The 22,700-nt window shown below is 39.1% G+C and overlaps 1 gene segment (V, D, J or C); it reads right to left on the reverse strand.

Moving 5' to 3' along the window:
• Nucleotides 1-3,919: 3,919 nt before the first annotated feature.
• Nucleotides 3,920-22,700, reverse strand: part of LOC134929547 (Ig kappa chain V region Mem5-like) — an 802,999-nt gene continuing 784,218 nt past the window's right edge. The window contains 2 exon segments of the V gene segment in view: nt 3,920-4,476; nt 11,027-11,058. Of these exon segments, the coding sequence occupies nt 4,148-4,476; nt 11,027-11,058 (361 nt within the window).

A 22,700-nucleotide genomic window follows, 5' to 3' on the forward strand; every position in this document is an offset into this window, starting at 1 on the left:
CGGAGGAATGCAGTGGTAGAGGCCCATGTTTAGGGGTGTGACCAGTCTGCACAGGGGGTGTGGCCTGCCACCACATTGGTCTGACTAACCATTAGAAAGTACAAGGTCTGGGCCCCTTCATAAATATATACCGTCAATTCAGCTGCTGCATGCATGATAATGTACCAGATTAATAACAGCAATGCACTGTTAAAATATACCATAGTCCAGTATAAGGTAACAATGTGTATAATGTATAATTCAAGTGCACAGTCTGGAACCTGATCCTTAGAGGAGGAGGAGGGCCCCCAGACAGTGGGGTCCACCGGTGGTTTCCCCTGTACCGCTGTGGGCCAGTCCAAGCCTGGTGGCAACTAATAATGTCTGTCCCCTGAATTTGCCCTGGCTTATGCACAAAAAAGTCACCAAGATATCAACTAGAAAGATTTTTTTTAAACAATTAAACAATCACTGTCCTATTACCCCTAAAACACAAATAATTGTTGAAACCAATCAATGGAATTAAATCAGCTATTTTCAGATTTTTATAATTTGTAGTATATTGTTGAAAAAGCACGGATGGTGTAATGGTTAGCATTGCTGCCTCACAGCACTGAGGCCTTGGATTTTATTTGCACTATGGCCCTAACTGTGTAGAGTTTGTATATTCTCCCTGTGTTTGCGGATTTACTGGTAGGTTAATTGGCTTCCACCAAATATTAACCTTAGTGTGTATGTGTGTGTGTTTGTACATGTGCATACTTCACAACTGTCCCGATTTTTGCGGGACAGTCCCGTTTTTTTGGGCCGCAGTGATGGGGAGGGGGAGTTGTGAGGCTCCTGCACTCGCTGCTCTGCTTAGCAGAGCAGCAGTGAATAGACGTTGTGTGCGTGCGCACAGCGTCTATTCACTGGAGACAGAGGGAGAGGGGGCATACCAGCAGCTCACAGAGCGCTGGCCATGCCCCCACAGTGATGTAAAATGGGGTCATGCCTCGTGATTGTGGGGCCATGCCCCCTTTCACATAGGACACGCCCCTTTTCAGACACGTGCACCCTCAGGGTACACTGGAGTCCCACATATCTATTTTAAAATGTTGGGAGGTATGCATATGACAGGAAAAATAGATTGTAAGCTCCACTGGAGCAGGGACTGATGTGAATGGCCAAATATTCTCTATAAAATACTGCAGAATATGTGCGCGTATTTTATAAATAACTGCTCATAATAAATAATTAGATAAGAATCAAATGAAAACCATTGATTGCAGCTGACTATTTAATAAAAACCATAGACACCAAACAGAAAGCCAATGAAACTTAAAGATTACTATTATAAGGGCACCTACATGCCATAACAGTATAGGCTTACATATGTGCGCATATAAATATGGTGACACACAGGTGTGGCCTCACTTATCGATCCTTATTTCCAGACATCATTTTGTTACAGCAACAAAAATGAGCACAAGCTATTATTCTATAGAACTGTTTTGTGTACCTTGCAAAATGCCATGTGTATGTCCAGCAGTTGATTGAGGACACATCTGTATGGATGTCTTTTGGATCAGTGAGGTGGTTGAAATTATTGCATTAAATGCTTTTGGCCTTTTTCATAGGTGCTCCAAGAGATGCCCACTTTTATTTGATACTCACCTTTGGTCCACGCTGTGCTAAACACATTTGGACTGGTTTTGATGATCATGTAACAATAGGGTTATTACTTACCACCCTAAAGGCATGATTCAGAGTTGGACACACTTAAAACATCGGGCTCAAGTGGCAAATGTTCTTGTATATCTGTCCATTTATCTGAGGCGCACTGCAAATGCGTCCCGATAGTTACCTCCTGGGTGCACACATCATAATTCCGATAGGCGTTTCTGGGCGGTGACTAGGGGGGGCTTTCGTTGGCAGGTGTGTGGGGGCGTGCTGTTGTCAGGGACTGAATCAAGACGCAGTTTCATTTCATTGGCACTCGCGGCTATGCAATGTTGGACACAGGGTTGCTCTAATGTCAGATGGTGCAGCCAATATCCGTTTGATGGTGCAATTATCTACGCTTCGCAGTATCCAGCAATTATTTATGCACCCATTGTCTGTGACGTTAGCATAAACTTTCAGTAGCCACTGCGACAAAATGCTTCTGCATTAGTATCCAGCTCTGACTAAACCACCCATTTTATACAGGCGTTGGCGATATATAAATATGGACACCGTCCTAAGGGGGATAGCAAGTCTTATGTAGCTTTTACTATTTTATACTTCATTTTTTTATAATGGAAAGACAGAGGGTTTATTTTATTTTTTATTATAAATATGTAATATTGGTAGTAGCTAATGTGATCGGCTAAGGGTTCTCTTTGCACCTTTTGATATCTCTACACTATGAGATATCCCCAATATACAGACTGTGTTGTTGTCAAAATGTACTGTATGCCTAGACTGCTTGAGCGAGCCCTTGGGTTACTCTATAGGACTCTAGCTGCCTCCAACAACAAAATTGTGACCCCTGCAGGAAAGCCATTATTTTGCTTTTTATTATTGAGCAGGCTATGACAAAGAGCAGAATGTACTAAGCTTTGGAGAGAGAAAAAGTGGACAGAGATAAAGTACCAGCCAATCAGCTCCTTCCTGCCATGTTACAGGCTGGGTTTGAAAAATGAATGTTAGGAGCTGGTTGGCTGGTACTTTACCTCTTTCCACGGCTTAGTACATAGACCCCTAAGTGCTGGGATATCCTGAAGATGCTTTGCTAGTGAAACATCTGGTCCTTAAAGCTACCAACTTTAATTTTAATAATTTTGAATATGGTAGTCCCTTCCCCCTCCACTTTATACTTTGGAGAGACAATACATAAAAAGGTAACCAAATAACTTTAAATAAATTGTACTTTATATTATTTTACTGGACAGTATGATGGTTTAAAGAACCACAGTTGAATAGCTAAATGAATCCTTACAGGGAATGATATTTAACCATGTGACACTGGCATTTGTGGTTCTGCTTTATTTGTTAGGACTCCGAAGGGTGACATGCCCATTTAAGAAAAAGCAAACCATACTTATAGAAGTATAAATATTAGAAATATTATAAGTATTGATCAATGAATACAATCGTGTATTGATGCTGAATATTATCTTGTCTAATAATAATAATAATAATAATAATAATAATTATTATTATTATTATTATGATGTTAGCTTCTAGACACAAAATGACAGTATTACTTGTCCAAAAATGTGAATATATTGAATAAAAGGATACATTTTTAAATCTTAAAAAGACACGTTGGCCAACAAAATAAGTGGTGTTCTAGGTGTTAGGTAATGATATACAGAATGTGACGCTGTAGGCTATTTATGAATATGGTCTATAAATAAATGTCACCATTAAATATTATTCTCTGATTTAATACCCATTAAACTTGTTCCTTTTAAAGAAATACAATTCCTTATGTTTTGTGCAATGTCTTGTACCATAAGTCATTGTTCTCTTGTTTTGCTTATCTGTTTATGTACTGTGTTATGCACTGCGGAACCCTTGTGGCACCATATAAATAACGGACAATGATAACAATTACTTGCATACACATTTTAAACTCATCGTAACCCATGGGCTGTGCCTTGCTGCACCTTCATCCCAATGTCATTGGCATTTTAAACAAAGGGGGAGAGAGGGGACAGTTTGAGCAGCATTAATGTGGTTTTAAAAACAAATGGTCTGTGCCACGTTGGCATCCGGGAGGTAGAGGGATAAAAATGGGCCTACATAGGTCTGTTCCTGTATTTACTTGTTTATAAGATGCTACCAAATAGAAAATAAATGTGTTTTTATATTGGTGTTGATAGGTTCTTGTTACCAACTTGACATTTTCCCATCATTAATAACCCTTCCATTTTACCGCCAAGGACCTTTTATAAAAAAACAAAGACGTATGTGAAGCAGAATATTTTTATTTATTTTCCTGACATATAGATAAAAGCATAAAGTATTTCTATTTTTCCATTGAAGTGCTAAGAAGATTTACAAAACATTGTGTCTACCACGTCTAATCACACAGCAAAAACACCCGGTAAGTTGTAAAAATCATCGTACAGCACAGAAAGAAGACTTAAATAGTAAAAGGGGAAAGATACAAGTCTTTAGAACTTGCTGGACCCTTTGTTTACACGGAACAGTCTGACCGCTTGAAGGATGCCGTTATCGGTGATGATTGCGAAGAGTGTGTGACCTCACACATGTACAATTCTTTCTTCTTATAATCCAGAGCGCTGGACGTCAGTGTACTGCTCTTGCTGTAGGTGCCGTCGTTGCCCCGTATCTGCTGGCTGTCTATTACTCCACTGGTTACGACACTGTTGTCCACTTTCCATGCCACCTTGGCATCTCCTGGGTTGAAATTCTGGACCAGGCAGAGAACACTTGCAGATCCTTTCTCGATCTCTTCTTTAGACGCAGGGTAGATGAATACTTGAGGTTTAAGGGTTTCACCTCCTGCAAAGAAAGGGTTAAAGAGATTGAGTAAAGACAGACAAAGTCACTATGTTGTCATTTGGGTGCACATGAGAGATTTCTAAACCAGTGTACAAATAGCACATTTCTTACATTATTATTTTTTATGACACATATTTATAGCTGAATTTCCTTTGTACATTAATGAAACCGCCAATGCACTATTTGTTCAAGTACAAGATCAATATTTTAAGTTGTTGCGAGAGGAAACTTACATGACACCTTTTTGGAATGCAACTCGGTGCATATTTTTAAAAGTATAGATATCTGTAATTGATGTTTTTGCTCTGGTTATGTTTCCTTGTTTTACATCAGATATGACAAAAGTGTTTTGGTGAGACACCCCCCTCCCCCCCAGTCCCTTACAGTACCCTTATGGATATAGGAGTCTGTTTACTAAGCCTTGGATGGAGATAAAGTACCAACCAATCAGCTCCTAACTGTCATGTCACAGTCTGGGTTTGAAAAATGACAGTTAGGAGCTGATTTGCAGCTACTTTATCTATGTCTTCTTTATCTCCATACAAGGCTTAATAAATAAACCCCATATTTACTCAAGGTCTTTTTTCATCTTTTTTTTAATCAATTTGAAATCGATTTCAATCAATGTTGGGTTTCAGAGGCTAAAACACACATTTGCCAATAGATTTGGGAAATGTGCCAGCTCCTAACTGCCATATTACAGGCTGTTTAAAAAATGACGGTTAGGAGCTGATTGGTTGGTACTTTATCTCTTTCCACTTTATCTCTCTCCAAAGCTTAGTGCAAAAACCCTTTTTTAAATGTTTGTAAATGTGTGTTTTAGCCCTGGAAAGAAACACAACATCGCTTTAGATAGATTGCTAGCTATTTGAAATTAATGAAACTCAATGGAAATCGACCTTTAATAAATATACTCCCTCTGTCTCCTCTGTGGCTTCCAATGATTCCTATTTTTATTTCATTTCAATTTACAAAATGCGTTTATTACAAAATAATACTTGTTTGGCCTCAGGAAAGTAAGAGAACAGTAAGGATGCTTTGCTAAATTATCATAACAATTATATAAACATACCACCATGTGCAACACTTCTGATAACAACTGTGACTGCTGGAGTCATACAGGTAATACTGTAAATACAACAAAGTCAATTTCTAGACTAATGGGAGCAAATATAAATATTACAATTAAGTTGCAAAACTAGTTTTAACAACCTTTATGGCTAATAGTAAAGTTTAACTTTTTACATGTGTTAATTACATACAGTATGTTTATTCCAAAATATCTTATAAGAAATGTTCCTGCTGGGCAGGCTTTGCTTAACGGCAATCAATTGTCAGTGACCAAGGGGTAAGATATACTATCCATCGGTTTGCCAATAAGCCTTAGTAAATCTTATAATACAAACATCCATTCTAAGTTCAAGGACCTGTATAATTAGTCATTTTTATAGTGATGGATTTGCATCATATAAAATTAGAGCATACTGTATATTATGTTATATGATAGATATTAATATGAACTCTTGTATTTAATTGTCCAAAAATATCAAGAGTGAGTCAATTCTTTTTAAGGGATAGATAGATAGATAGATAGATAGATAGATAGATAGATAGATAGATAGATAGATAGATAGACAGACAGATAGATACTCTTTTTTTTCTATAATATACCCATGTTCTCACTAGTTGTACCTATGGATATCTAGTTGGACTGTTCTGAACTGTCACTTAGATCTGCTACAATGTCTAGGTGTAGAAAACTACCGTGTGATCATAGAAACTGATTTGTACTCTATATACATGCATTTATTACCTTTCATCCTGTATAATAAAAGACTAACGTTGCACCTCACCTATATGGGAGGAATTAAAGTGTTTTTGGCGGCCACTAGATGGCGTCTGACAGAACAAGTCATTTGTTGCTCTGTTTGGGCGCGCAAAGCCGCTGGCGCTGACCTTACTGTTACTGTTGTTTCGTAATTCTGACGGGCTGGTGACTGGTTTCCTAATATTTACCAAATAAATATTTTAAGAATGCATTACACCATGCTTGTGCTATTAACTGTCTGGACATATTCTGAAAAGATTCCACTTTTCAATTCACCACTTTAATAAATTACAGCCACAATAATTTATTATATAGGTCATACTTGTAATGTCCATATTTATTTTGTCTCAAACAAGCAAATTGTATATATATATATATATATATATATATAAACAGCATATAGGCGGCACACGGTATAAACACTCTCAAGGCGCAGGTAAGTAGTCAACGTTTCAAAGCTTTTAATAACGCTTCTTCATCAGGATCCTGACGAAGAAGCGTTATTAAAAGCTTCGAAACATTGATTACTTACCTGCGCCTTGAGAGTGTTTATACCGTGTGCTGCCTATATGCTGTTTGTATGAATCGGATCCCTGCAGTGGTATCCTAGGGAGAGGCACCGGATCAGGTATTGGAATATTGGGAGTGCGGCTTCAAGATGCAAAGTATATAAATATATATATAATATATTAGACCAAATAGTCATTTCTTGCAGAAACGTGATTGTAAAATTAACTATTTTATTTGGGGATATAAAATAATAACAGTTACTTAATATTATTATTATTATTATTTTTTGCATAAACTTGGATTTTAGTTTGCTATATGGTCTTATTTTAAAATACCTCTGCATAGCAGACTACATAAACAATAAAAAGAAAAAAGATGTAAGTACATGAAACCTACAATACTAAAAAAAATACATTTAAACAGATTAAAGCTTAAATATGATTTCAGTAACCTTTATTTAACATTTTCTTTTTCAAATATTCAGAAATTAAAAAAGTGTATTTATTGTATGTATGAGATCTGTGGATAATTAAAAAATATTTATTTTTAAATAAACAAATAAATACATATTTATAATATAATGCCTACTTACTTCTCAAGTCCATTTTATATTATATCCCAAATTGGACCACAATAACTTTTCTCAGTTACTTCCCTTAACAAATACTCACCTGTGGCTCTGTTGTATAATATATTATTGACAATATTATTGTTATTATTATTATTTGTTGTAATTTGGCAATATTTATTGCAAATTTCATCTATATGATAAAGAACAGAGGTATGCCCAAAACTTTTCTGATATATTTGGCTCTGCTAAATAACACACTGGAGTTTTTTTTACAAACACTGGAGTACCATGCACCTTTATACTATATACTGTTGACTTCTCCGGCACCCTAAATTGATGTATCTGCTGAGTGGAGTGACCAACTACTTACCATATGTATGTATGTATATATATATGTGTGTGTGTGTGTGTGTGTGTGTGTGTGTGTGTGTGTGTGTGTGTGTATCATTTTTTCTCTCTCCAAATAATGAATATAGTCCGATACAAAATATCAGCAACTATAGTGTAGTACTTATGTTACGGATAAATACAGCTGAAAGCAAATAAGTATTTAGCTTTAATAAGTATTAAAACGAATGCTATTATTATTATTATTATTATTATTATTACTACAACAACAACATAAAAATGTTAATGTGCACTATATAAATAAAAATGAGAAACACAACTGGTTTGTTAAATGCAACATTAAATATGATATACTAACATCTCTTTTCAAAGTTAACTACAGTACCTCCTTCCTTACCAATACTGTGTAAAATTGTACATATAAATAATACACAGTGTCTTGCAGATTAAAAAAAAAAAATGTCTATTCTCTCTTAGACTCATAAGTATGATCAGGACAGTATGATGTGTTACTTATAATAAATTAAATTTACAGCACTTTTTTTTGTAATTGCCATTTTATGATAAAATACAAAAATAAATATGAATAAAATGTTGCTAAGGGGTCTATGTACTAATCCTTAGAGAGAGATAAAGTGGACAGATATAAAGTTCCAGCCAATCAGCTCCTAGCTGCCATCTTACAGACTGTGTTTGATACATGACAGTTAGGAGCTGGTTGGCTGGTACATAATCTCTGTCCACTTTATCTGTTTCCAAGGCTTAATACATAGATCCCTAATGTCAAGTATACATGGATAGAACATAAAATGAGATAGACAATTGGGTAATAGTGTCTTGTTGCTACATAGTGTCATGTATACATGTAATGTACATAACATGAAAGAAACAATGATTAATTAATATGTACTTACGTTTAATCTCTACTTTGGTTTTCTCTCCAAAAGTGAACCACAGTACCTACTTCCCCTATACTCATAGTACAATAACCTTAACTGAGGTAAGCTACTGTAAGTACCGTGGATAAATAAAATCTGAATGATTTTTTACCAAGTGTCAATTATACATGGAGAGAACATACTGTAAAATTAGATAGACAATTGTGTAATAGTGTCATGTCGCTATAGTGCCCTATATACATGTAATGTACATAACATGAAAGAAACAATTATGAATTAATATGTACTTACGTTTAATCTCTACTCTGGTTTTTTCTCCAAAAGTGTACCACAGTACCTACTTCCCCAATAATTGTAATACAATAACCTAAATACCTACTTCCCCTATACGTGTAGTACCATAACCTATACTGAGGTAAGCTAAGTACCTTGGTCTGTTACTACTCTACAATGTTTTAATCAACAATTTAATATATATTTGTTTTTAATGGCAATATAAAAAATTATCTGTAAATGAGATGTTGCAAATCCATCTTGTATAGATGTAAAGTACATAAAATGAGGAAACCGTTATGGAATTGTATGTCCTAAGAGTTTTTATTTCTACACAAATTACCCACAATACCTACATGCCTATAAACATTGTACAAAATCCTTTATGAATAAAGCATCGTGCCTTGCAGTCTTACAAAAAAAAAATCCAAGATAAATATATTTGCCTTGTGTCTTATAGAGTTATTTCTAATATTCCATTAGTGTCATGTTCTCTTTTAATAAACCGATGGACATATTAATATTATTATAACTTTTTTTATGTCCTTACGTTTTATTACTACTATACAGTACCAACTTAATTTTGTTTTTCTTGGGAGAGTATTATTGTTAGTCAAAACATTTGTTTTCCTAAATGCTATTAATGCTATTAAATTCTTTCAGAATTAATTGTATTTTTTTTATAGAATTTAACCAACTAAATTTTTTTACAAAACATCACAAACAACTTCAAGGCAAACTATCTTTATGTTCAGAATTTTTTTTTTAAGCAAGTCACGCATTTCTGTTTACTTATAATTAATTATATAAAATCAAACAAGAAAACATCCAAACTTGACAAAAACAAGAACAGATTAAGATGAGGTAAATTAACATGTTAGAACACATAAAACTTACATCTGAACATGTACTTACGTTTAACTTCTACTTTGGTTCCACCACCGAAAGTGAACCACAGTAGTGAATCTGCAATATCTGGCTGTACAAAAACATCTCTACAGGGGGAAACTCAGGTACGTGTTGTGTAACTGTACTGTTGACTTCTCTGGAACCCTAAATTGATGTACCTGCTCATAGTCATAGTGTTATGTAGTGTTATGTTGCTATAGTGCCATATATACATGTAATGTACATAACATGAAAGAAACAATTATGAATTAATATGTACTTATGTTTAATCTCTACGGTGGTTTTCCTTCCAAAAGTCAGCCACTGTACCTACTTCCCCTATACTTGTAGTACCATAACCTATACTGTGGTAAGCTATGTATCTTGGTCTATTACTACTCTACAATCTTTTGATCAACAATTTAATATATATATATATATCTGTTTTTAATGGCAATATAAAAAAAGCAGTAAATGAGATGTTGCAAATCTGGCTTGTATAGATGTAAAGTACATAAAACAAGAGAACCATTATGGAATTGTATGTACTAAGAGTTTTTATTTCTACACAAATTACCCACAATACCTACTTGCCTATAAACATTGTACAAAATTCTTTATGAATAAAGCATTGTGCCTTGCAGTCTTATAAAAAACAAACGAAGATAAATATATTTGCCTTGTGTCTTATAGTTATTTGTATATTCCATAAGTGTCATGTTCTCTTTTAATAAACCGATGGACAGATTATTATTATTATTATTATTATTATTAATTTTTGAATGTTCTTACATTGTATTACTATAGTTCCTACTTAATTTTGGTTTTCTTGGAATATTATTATTGTTAGTCACAATTTTTTTTCTTAAATGCTATAAAATTCATTCAAAATGAATTGTCTTTTTTAATAGAAATAAAAAAAACTAATTTTTGTGTTGTTAAATAATAAAAAACGGCATAGTGCGGCTTCTTATAAAACATCACAAAAAAACTTTTAAGGAAAACTAAAATATCCATATAATTCCAGATCTATTATTTACATTCAGATTTTTTTTAAGCCATTTCTGTTTACTTATGATTAATGATATAAAATCACACATTTCTGTTTACTTATGATTAATTATATAAAATCAAACAAGAACACATACAAACTTTACAAAAACAAGCACAGATTAAGAAGAGGTAAACTAACATATCAGAACACATAAAACTTACATCTGAACATGTACTTACGTTTAACTTCTACTTTGGTTCCACCACCGAAAGTGTACCACAGTGATGAATCTGCAATATCTGTCTATACAAAAACATCTCTACAGGGGGAAACTCAGGTACGTGCTGTGTAACTGTACTGTTGACTTCTCTGGCACCCTAAATTGATGTACCTGCTCATAGTGATAGTGTCATATAGTGTTAAGTCACTATAGTGCCATGTATACATGTAATGTACATAACATGAAAGAAACAATTATGAAATAATATGTACTTATATTTCATATGTACAGTGGTTTTCTTTCCAAAAGTGAACCACAGTACCTACTTCCCCTATACTCGTAGTACCATAACCTATGCTGTGGTAAGATAAGTACCTTGGTCTCTTACTACTCTACAATCTTTTGATCAACAATTTAATAAATATATATCTGTTTTTAATCGCAATATAAAAAAAACAGTAAATGAGAGGTTGCAAATCTGGCTTGTATAGATGTAAAGTACATAAAATGAGAAAACCATTATGGCATTGTACTGTATATACTAAGAGTTTTTATTTCTACACAAATTACCCACAATACCTACTTGCCTATAAACATTGAACAAATCCTTTATGAATAAAACATTTTGTGTCTTGCAGTCTTATTAAAAACAAACCAAGATAAATATATTTATCGTGTGTCTCATAGAGTTATTTGTAATATTCCATAAGTGTCATGTACTCTTAATAAACCGATGGACAGATTATTATTATTATTATTATTACTATTATTATTATTAATTTTTGAATGTTCTTACATCTTATTACTACAGTACCTGCTTCATTTTGGTTTTCTTGGGAGATTATTATTGTTAGTCACAAAAAAATGTTTTCTTAAATGCTATAAAATTCATTCAAAATTAATTGTCTTTTTTAATAGAAATAAAATGACAAATTTTTTGTTGTTACATAATAAAAAATGGCATAGTGCGGCTTCTTATAAAACATCACGAAAAAACTTTTAAGGCAAAATAAAATATCCATATAATTCCAGATATATTCTTTACGCTCAGATTTCTTTTTAAGCAAGTCACACATTTCTGTTTGCTTATGATTAATGATATAAAATCAAACAAGAAAGCATATAAACTTGACAAAAACAAGCACAGATTAAGAAGAGGTAAATTGACATATCAGAACACATAAAACTTACATCTGAACATGTACTTACGTTTAACTTCTACTTTGGTTCCACCACCAAAAGTGTACCACAGTGATGAATCTGCAATATCTTACTGTACAAAAACATCTCTACAGTGAGAAACTCAGGTACGTGCTGTGTAACTCTACTATTGACTTCTCTGGCACCCTAAATTGATGTACCTGCTCATAGTCATAGTGTCATGTAGAGTTATGTTGCTGTAGTGTCATGTATACATGTGATGCACATAACTTGAAAGAAACAAATATAAATTAATATGTACTTATATTTAATGTGTACATTGGTTTTCTTTCCAAAAGTGAACCACAGTACCTACTTCCCCTATACTCGTAGTACCATAACCTATACTTAGGTAAGATAAGTACCTTGGTCTCTTACTACTCTGCAATTTGTAGATCAACAATTTTATATATATATATATATATATATATATATTTGATTTTAATGGCATTAGAAAAAATAAACAGTAAATGAGATGTTGCAAATCCGGCTTGTATAGATATAAAGTACATAAAATGATGAAACCTTTATGGAATTGTATGTACTAACAGTTTTTACTTCTACGCAAATTACCCACAATACCTACTTGCCTATAAACAGTGTACAAAGTCCTTTATGAATAAAGCATTGTGCCTTGCAGTCTTATAAAAAACAATCCAAGATAAATATATTTACTTTGTGTCTTGTAGAGTTATTTGTTATATTCCATAAGTGTCATGTTCTCTCTTAATAAATTGATGGACAGACTATTATTACTGTTTTCCTTAATGCTAAAAAATGCATTCAATATTAATTGTCTTTTTTTATAGAAATAAACCAACTCATTTATTGTTGTTAAATAATCGAAAATGGCATAGTGCGACTTCTTACAAAACATCACAAACAACTTCTATGCAAACTAAAATATCCATATAATTCCAGATATATTCTTTCTGTTCAGATTTATTTTTTAAGCAAGTCACGCATTTCTGTTTGTTTATAAGTAATGATACAAAAACAAACAAGAAAACATACAATCTCGACAAAAACAAGCAAAAGTTAAGAAAAGTTAAATTAACACATATAACTTACATCTGTACATGTACTTACGTTTAATTTCTACTTTGGTTCCACCACCGAAAGTCCACCACAGTGATGAATCTGTAATATCTGCCTGTACAAAAACATCTCTACAAGGGGAAACTCGGGTATGTGCTGTGTAACTGTACTATTTCCGTTTCTAGGTAAAACCAGAGTGTTTCAAAATCAGTCACCTGTAGAGAAGAAGATGCAAATTAATTATCAGTGAGGTAATGTTCTGTGAAATCGTTGTAGGGTTTCACATGGGATTCTCTTTTGAAAATGAACAAGATTCATTCAATATTGTGTACAACCATCATGTACATATTACATACTCATACATTTTTTTATATAAACCACAAATTCTGACTTTTAAGTGCTGCAAAAGTTCTCAACCTAACATAAGAGGGTTCTACTACTCTAACAAATATCACATACATGAATTTGGAGCTCATTTCCTGGAAGCCGCAGCAACATTTTACTTATTTATATTTTGACGGAGATTCCACAATAATTCTGCATCACTTCCGTAATCCCTCCGCCCTTCCTTATTGGCACAGGACTTGTGGCTGTTCTGTGAATCACCGGTCTTTCAGACAGATTGTTAGTCTGGCATTGTAGATGGACAAGTATAGTGGTCAAGGACTTAGTCCAGGCTACATATGCTATGTGGTTCTGGCCTAGTATGCAGCTGTATTCCATCTTAATTTGTTACTGAGTTCCCTCTGTACGCTCTGTTGTACTTGGTTTACTGTGGGGCCATTGATGGACATGTAAACTATTAAGGAGAAAGGGGCTGACACTGGACATTATAATATACTACCAACTTCTTAAGCTATGGAGGTATGAGGAAGCTGTGCAGGAACCCGTCAGCAGGAAAGGTTGCTCTGGGTTAGCATCGGGTGGAGCCGTCACAGAGGCAGGACAGACAGCAGTGGGCAGAGCTGCTTCCAGGCTGACAGAGATACTGTATACTGCAAGGGAGCTGTGCCTGGGAAAGAGCTGTCCAGGGTCCTGAATCTGAGGAGTTACAGTGGGTGAGTGTTGCAGCTCTCTCATACATACACTCCCAGCACATAACACAGTCCTGCATTATTGAACACACTAGCAAATTACCTATTGTAATCTACCTATCTTAAACTAGAGAGATCATTTACACAAATATGAAGATATCACCCATCAGACCTTCTCCACTAAAAGCAAATTAGATTTAAGAGAATATTTATTTTTCTTAGAACAAGTGTGCAGTCCCCCTTTACTCTCTCTCTCTCTTCTATATAGTTTATCTCTCTCTCTCTCTCTCTCTATCTATATATATATATATATATATATTGAAAAAGGTGTGGGTGGTAGTTGGCGCTACTCCTTCCTCACAGCTCAGAAAATGTCCTGTTTCCTTTTATGGTAGTTGGACATCTTATGTTTTCTAATACACTCCCCCGTTTCTTTCTCTAAGGGGTGGCAGCCCTTTTCTTCAGTGGTTTGCTGTTAGGGCTAAACTTTTAGAATCTGGAAAACAAAAGTGAGAACAGGCGCCTCCTACTGTAATATTTTGTGTAAAAAATGATGACCTCCACCCTTGGTATCACCCAAGTGAATTCAAGGTGTACCATAAATGGTGGAATTCCAACCACCTGTTTGAATAGCACAGTGTCACGTTTTAAATGTATGATAGGATTAGTTGTCATCAATAGTATCCTGGTGGTGCTTCTCCCCGTTTTGTTTTTTACAATCACAGCGTGTATGTCTGTAGTCTGACATGCATGTTTCACCTGTGCGGCTTTGTCAGAGTTCCTGACAAAGCCGCCCAGGAGAAACATGCATATTACTGATATGTAATGTACATAACTTGTTAATGATAATATTTACTATAGGTATTTTGAGGGTGAGGGGGGAGTAGGATAATGTAAAACTGGGAATGGGTAAAATCCATAACAGTCTGGACCTCGGGAAACACAAGTCCGGACTGGCTTCCTGCAGTGACCTCTGCCATTGTGGAGCTTGTATTGCATGTTCCTGTCCATACCCATCAGGGAGTGTTCCATCTGGGGGGGAGGGGGGTGCCTGTGACAGAAGTCATTGGGTAGACAGGGAAGTAGAGGTTACTGCCTCCCCATATGGTCCAGACCAGTACGGTTTTTACCTCATCCCCGGACAATACAGGGAAGCCGTAATCTCCGGAGACAGGCATCACATACATTCCCCCCTGGATGGGGACGCACACTGCAAGCTCCATAATGGCAGAGGTCACTGCAGTATCTGGTCCGATCCAGCATTCTGGGGTCCAGACCATTGCTGTTGATACCCAGTCCCTGTAAATCCTACTGATACTTGTACAGAGTGCAAACAGAGATAACTGTGTTCAATTACTAATGCCAATGCTAGCTGCAATGTTTCATGAGTAATTTCTTCACGGATTCCTTGACGGGAATCTGAACTGTTCCTGACACAGTGAGTCTCATTATTTGGATCCTATTTATTGAGTATCTGAATTGGAATGTAATATAAGATTTGTTATCATAGGCACTTTGAAGTTACTTGTGCAGTTATATAAATGTATGCGTTTCAGTTGATATTTATTAATTTACCATTGTGGTATTTAATGTCTGTCATGGGAATACTCCAAGCTGGCCTCCAGTGGAAAGGATTAGGGCCATAACTAGGGTGGTGCCGAGTGTGCTTGCCACACATCCCACATGCAGCGCATATGCCCTGTGGGTGGAGAACTGTCCACAGCCCCGTATCCACCATGACCCAGCACCTGCAATTGCATCCAACTGCCACTGCCAGCTGCATCTCTTCCCACTGTATCTCTGCATACATTGCAGTGCTGCTGCTGCCCACCCATGTGCTCTGCACCCTCCCGCATCATCACCTAGGAGAGAGGTCAGGATGTTTCTCCAGACTACAGTGCCAGTGAAGCCGCTTTGTGGCCCGGCACAATAGGAAAGGTACTGTAAACTGTACAGCAGCTCCAGGGGGAGGGAATGAGGGGGAGGGGAGTTGTGGTATGATGAGGAGGAGAAGGAGAAATTATAAAGGTTGAATAATGATTCACAGCAGTTAGAGGGGATGAAAAATGAGGAAGAATGATGAGTATGAATGAGGAGGATTGATGGTGCACAGCAGCTGGGGGGATGATGAAGAATGAGGAGGAGGAGAAATGCAGAGAAGTAGGATGAGCTCTACTGTAGTGTAATGTATATAATAGGGATGAGCGGGTTCGGTTCCCAAGGAACCAAACCCTCCCAAACTTTGTGATTCAAGCCAGGATTCAAGTCCGGCTCTGGACTTCACACCTTCCTCGGATCCCAAAACGAGGCAAAACGTCAACATCCCGCTGTCAGATTCTCGCGGGTTTTGGATTCTATATAAGTCCCCAGTAATCGGCGCCATCTTCACTCCGGCATTGGAGAGTGTTCTGGATGGACGTTTCCGTCTGTAGTACTGTGTGGCGTGGTTTGAGGCGGGTGCTCTGTCTGCTGTATCTGAAAGGGTTGCTCTCTCTGCTGTATCAGTCCTGGTGTGCACTGTCTGCTGTATCAGTCCAGGGGTGCCCTGTCTGCTGTATCAGTCCAGGGGTGCCCTGTGTGCTGTATCAGTCCAGGGGTGCCCTGTCTGCTGTATCAGTCCAGGGGTGCCCTGTGTGCTGTATCAGTCCAGGGGTACACTGTCTGCTGTATCAGTCCCGGGGTACACTGTCTGCTGTATCAGTCCAGGGGTGCCCTGTGTGCTGTATCAGTCCAGGGGTGCCCTGTGTGCTGTATCAGTCCAGGGGTGCTCTGTCTGCTGTATCAGTCCAGGGGTGCTCTGTCTGCTGTATCAGTCCAGGGGTGCCCTGTGTGCTGTATCAGTCCAGGGGTGCTCTGTCTGCTGTATCAGTCCAGGGGTGCTCTGTCTGCTGTATCAGTCCAGGGGTGCTCTTTCTGCTGTATCAGTCCAGGGGTGCCCTGTCTGCTGTATCAGTCCAGGAGTACCCTATCTGCTGTATAAGTCCAGGGGAACCTTGTCTGCTATATACGTCCAGGGGTGCCCTGTCTGCTGTTTAAGTCCAGGGGTGCTCTGCCTGCTGTATCTGAAAAAGGGGTGCTCTGGTCTGCTGTATCTGAAAGGGGTGATCTGTCCATCCATCCAGGGGCTCCGCCCCAGTGTAAAATTAAAATAATAAAAGCTAAAAACAAAAAGCCTAAAAATATAATTATAAAAATATGTATATATTATGTTTGTGCTGTACCCAAGTGTACTATACAATTTTTATTTTCATAAGTACTGTGACACTGCTGGTCAGACAGCAGTATTATTTCACACTCATACACGCATTGTGCGTCGCTGGCGTGAAGACAACCTGTCACGATCCGGGTATCTGGACGCCATTACCTGCCGTTTAGGTGTCTTCTGAGACTGGCCCAGCGTTCCAAGTCCGGATCTCATCTGTGTCAACACTCTGCACATCCCTCCTGTCATTCTGAGACACTATCACAGCGGCGCCATGTTTGAATCCAACATGGCGTCTCCCGTCCTCCGCGGCCTCCGCCGCCGTTCCTGTGTTATTGCTGCAGGTTCTCAGTATAGTGTATCATGCCTGCCGCGGCCTCTGCTGCCCTCCAAGTGTCTCAGCATATAACAGTCATCTGGCGTCTCCTGTCCTCCGCGGCCGGCACAGCCATTATCACTATGTTTGCACATTTCATTTCAAACTAGTTTTCTCTCCAGGTTCCAGCATGGGCGCAGCCATGTTGGATTTGATCACATGCTCCAATTCCTCCAATCCACCATCCCTGGGAATCTGCATAATTGCCTAGCCAATGCCTGCATAGCAGCAGGTATAAATATCCTGTGTCTAGGCCAGATAGATGTCAGTGCTTTGAATGTCATACCTTGTTCCAGTCTCTCTCTCCTGTGGTTTGTTTCTCCAGGTTCCAGTTCCTGTCTCCAGCATCCACAAAGAGACCCGCACCTGCTTTCCATCTTGCGGTGCAGCCTGACTCTACAGTCTTCCGTGGCTGTCCAAGTTTCCAGCTATCTACAATCTGTTTCCAGCAGCCAGCTTTCAACAGATTTCAGCTTCTACTAAACACCGGTGCTGATCCAGCGGATCCTATCTTACCAGCAGTATCCACTACCACCGGTAATCATTTATCAGCTATTCAGTTTCTACGCTCCCTAGCATCTCACATCATTCACTCTGTGTTCAACACCTGGCTGGTTCCATCCAGCATCCACTCCGTGACTTTAGTACCTGGCTGATTCCATTAAGCATCCACTCTGTGTTTCATCACCCGGCTGATTCCACTCAGCATCCACTCCGTGTCTTAGCACCTGGCTGGTTCCATCCAGCTGATACAGCAGTATACTCAAGTTACAGATTCACCTGTTACAACTACTGGCATGTTCCTCGGCTATCTCCACTACTACAACCAGGCCTGGTAAGGTGATTCCATCAAAGGACTTTTACATCTATTCTATACCTACCAGTGCTCTGAGTTACCTCCTACGGTTATGTGATCCAGGAACTGTGTTATTTGCCACTGTCTTTGATTTACTTTGAATGCTGCTTGTCATTTCACGGAGTCTGTTAAATAAACTTTTATTTTGAATTTTAAACTGGTTGTCATGGTCACACCTTCAGGTAATCAATCTGCACTTACATGTCCAGGGGTCTGATTAAACCTCCCAGGTTTAACTTCATCTCAGCCCCTACAACTGAGGCTTCCTCCCATCAGCCTAAACCCTCAGTTGTGACAGTAAGCACTGACCATATGAATCCAGCCGGAGACCAGGATCAAGCGACTAAACCTATGCAAGAACTGGCAGCCAGACTCGAACATCAGGAGGCTGCACAAGGTCACACCATCCGCTGTCTCCAGGATTTCTCTACTCGGCTGGATGGGATTCAGACGACCCTCCGTGGACCTGGCACGTCTGGTGCATCCACCACAGTGACTCCAGCTGTAACCCTACCCACCTTACCCATTTCCATACCACGTCTTCATCTTCCAACGCCAGCAAAATTTGACGGATCTCCAAAGTTCTGCAGAGGATTTCTCAACCAATGCGAAATCCATTTTGAGCTTCAACCTGGCAACTTCCCCAGTGACTGTACCAAAGTTGCTTATATTATTTCTCTTTTCAGTGGCTCAGCCCTTGATTGGGCATCACCGTTATGGGAGAAATCTGATCCCCTGCTGTCCTCCTATACTGACTTTGTAGCATCATTCAGGCGCATCTTCGACGAGCCAGACCGGGTATCCTCTGCTTCATCTGAGATTCTCCATCTACGCCAGTGAACACGTACTGTGGGACAGTATCTTATACAGTTCAAAATCCTGGCATCTGAACTGGCCTGGAACGACGAGGCCCTGTATGCTGCATTCTAGCATCGCTTGTCAGAACGCATTAAAGATGAGTTAGCTACCAGAGACTTGCCTTCTAAGTTGGATGAGCTAATTTCACTATGCACGAAAGTTGATCTACGGTTCAGAGAGAGAGCAACCGAGCGAGGAAGATCATCTGTTCCTAAATATTCTGCTCCTCCTCCTCGTCAACCATCTCCATCCAAGGATGAGCCTATGCAAATTGGTCGTTCCCGTCTATCTCCCGCTGAGCGCCGAAGACGCCTCTCCGAGTCTCTATGTCTCTACTGTGCAGCTCCGTCGCACACTATCAACGCCTGTCCCAAATGTTCGGGAAAACTCCAGACCCTAGTTCGCCAAGGAGAGGGCCAGCTAGGAGTAATGATCTCCTCTCTATCTCCTCATGATTGTAACCTCCCAGTGTCGCTCCAAATTGCTCAACGTTACATGAACGTCATTGCCCTCCTTGATTCCGGAGCAGCTGGGAATTTCATAACCGAAGCTTATGTTAAACGGTGGTCCCTACCCACCGAGAGACTGTCCTCGTCCATCTCTTTGACTGCCGTGGATGGCAGCAAGATTTTTGACGCAGTCATTTCCTTAAGGACTCTTCCAGTTCGTCTGAGAGTGGGAGTTCTTCATTCTTAGTATATTTTTTTTCTAGTGATTCCAAGAGCCACACATCCAGTGGTTTTAGTCCCTCCATGGCTCCGTCTCCACAACCCATCGATTGACTGGTCGACTACGCAAATACTGTGCTGAGACTTGTTTAGCCAAAGTTCTTCCTGTTTGTTCTTCCTTCCCCAGGTCATCTGATGTTCCACCTCCTCCATATCAAGACTTCACGGACGTGTTCAGTAAAGCCTCTGCTGATATCCTTCCTCCTCATAGAGAATGGGACTGCCCAATCGACCTCATTCAGGGAAGGTTCCACCGCGAGGACAAACTTATCCGTTGTCTCTGCCTGAGACACACTCCATTGAAGAGTACATCAAAGAGAACCTGGAGAAGGGTTTCATCCAACCATCTTCTTCTCCAGCCGGCGCAGGCTTCTTCTTCGTTAAGAAGAAAGACGGTGGTCTGCCTCCGTGCATCGACTACAGAGGTCTGAAAGACATTACCGTCAAGAACCGATACCCTTTACCCCTGATTACAGAGCTCTTTGATAGAGTTAGTGGTGCAACCATTTTCACAAAGCTGGACTTGAGGGGTGCCTACAATCTCATCCGAATCCGTGAGGGTGACGAGTGGAAGACCACCTTTAACACCCGTGACGGACATTATGAGTACCTCGTCATGCCCTTCGGATTGAGCAATGCTCCAGCAGTCTTCCAGCACTTCGTGAATGAGATCTTCAGGGACATCTTATACCGCCATGTCGTGGTTTATCTAGATGACATCCTCATCTTTGCTAATAATCTAGAAGATCATCGTTTCTGGGTAAAGGAGGTTCTTTCCCGTCTCCGTGTCAATCACCTCTATTGTAAATTGGAGAAGTGTGTGTTTGAAGTTAAAACCATTCCGTTTCTAGGTTACATTGTGTCCGGTTCCGGACTAGAGATGGATCCTGAGAAACTCCAAGCAATCCAGAATTGGCCTATACCCTTAACCCTCAAAGGGGTCCAGAGGTTCTTAGGGTTCGCCAATTATTATAGAAAGTTTATAAGAGACTTTTCCACCATTGTGGCGCTTATCACTGCATTAACCAAGAAAGGTGATAATCCGTCCAAGTGGTCCGAGGAAGCTACGCAGGCCTTTCACCTTCTGAAGCAACGGTTCAACCTCTGCACCAGTTCTGAAACAGCCCGACACCGACTCTCCTTTTATCTTAGAGGTAGATGCCTCCTCCGTTGGAGTAGGAGCGGTGTTATCCCAGAGGGCCAAAGATGGACATCTACATCCTTGCAGTTTCTTCTCCCGGAAGTTCTCCCCAGCTGAGCGCAACTATGCCATTGGCGATCAGGAGTTGCTAGCCATCAAGCTTGCTCTGGAGGAGTGGAGATACCTGTTGGAGGGAGCTTCCCACTCAATCACCATACTTACCGACCACAAAAATCTTTTTTATGTCTCAAAGGCGCACAATGTCTGAATCCTCGTCAGGCCAGATGGGCACTTTTCTTCTCTAGGTTTGACTTTAAACTCCAGTTCTGTCCGGGTTCTAAGAATCGTAAAGCCGATGCCCTTTCCCGCTGATGGGAGCAAGAAAATGAGTCGGAGTCTGCAGATAAGCACCCTATTATTAATCCGTTGGCATTCTCCACGATAGGGATGGACTCTACGCCTCCACCAGGGAAAAGTTTTGTTAAGCTAGTTCTAAGGAAGAAGCTCATGCATTGGGCCCATGCTTCCCGTTTTGCTGGACATACAGGCATTCAGAAAACCCTTGAATTTATCTCTAGGTCCTACTGGTGGCCAACTCTGAAGAAGGACATTATGGAATTTATTGCCTCCTGCCCAAAGTGTGCCCAACACAAAGTCTCCCGCCAGTCGCCTGCGGGGCAACTGGTTCCATTATCTGTTCCCCGTCGACCATGGACCCATTTGTCGATGGACTTTGTTTCCGATCTACCTATCTGCAACAAGTTTAATACCATCTGGGTGGTAGTTGACCGGTTTACCAAGATGGCACATTTCATCCCTCTCACCGGTCTTCCGTCAGCTTCCAAGTTGGCTCAAGTGTTTATACAAGAGATCTTCCGACTTCACGGTCTTCCTGAAGAGATCATCTCGGATCGTGGAGTACAATTTGTAGCTAAATTTTGGTGAAGTTTGTGTCATGCCCTCCAAGTCAAGTTAGTTTTCCACAGCTTACCATCCTCAGACCAATGTTCAAACCGAGAGGGTGAATCAGGACTTGGAGGCCTTCCTCCGTATATATGTGTCTTCCTCTGAAGATGACTGGGTTCAACTCCTTCCTTGGGCTGAGTTCAGCCACAACAATCAATACCATTCCTCATCTTCTTCGAAACCATTCTTCATCAATTATGGATTCCACCCTAAAGTCCCAGAATTTCAACCGCTTCCCGCAACTTCTGTTCCAGCAGTGGATGTCCCCTTGCGTCAGTTTTCAAATAACTGGAA

The sequence above is a fragment of the Pseudophryne corroboree genome, chromosome 1, assembly GCF_028390025.1.
Source record: "Pseudophryne corroboree isolate aPseCor3 chromosome 1, aPseCor3.hap2, whole genome shotgun sequence".
Classification (NCBI taxonomy): domain Eukaryota; kingdom Metazoa; phylum Chordata; class Amphibia; order Anura; family Myobatrachidae; genus Pseudophryne; species Pseudophryne corroboree.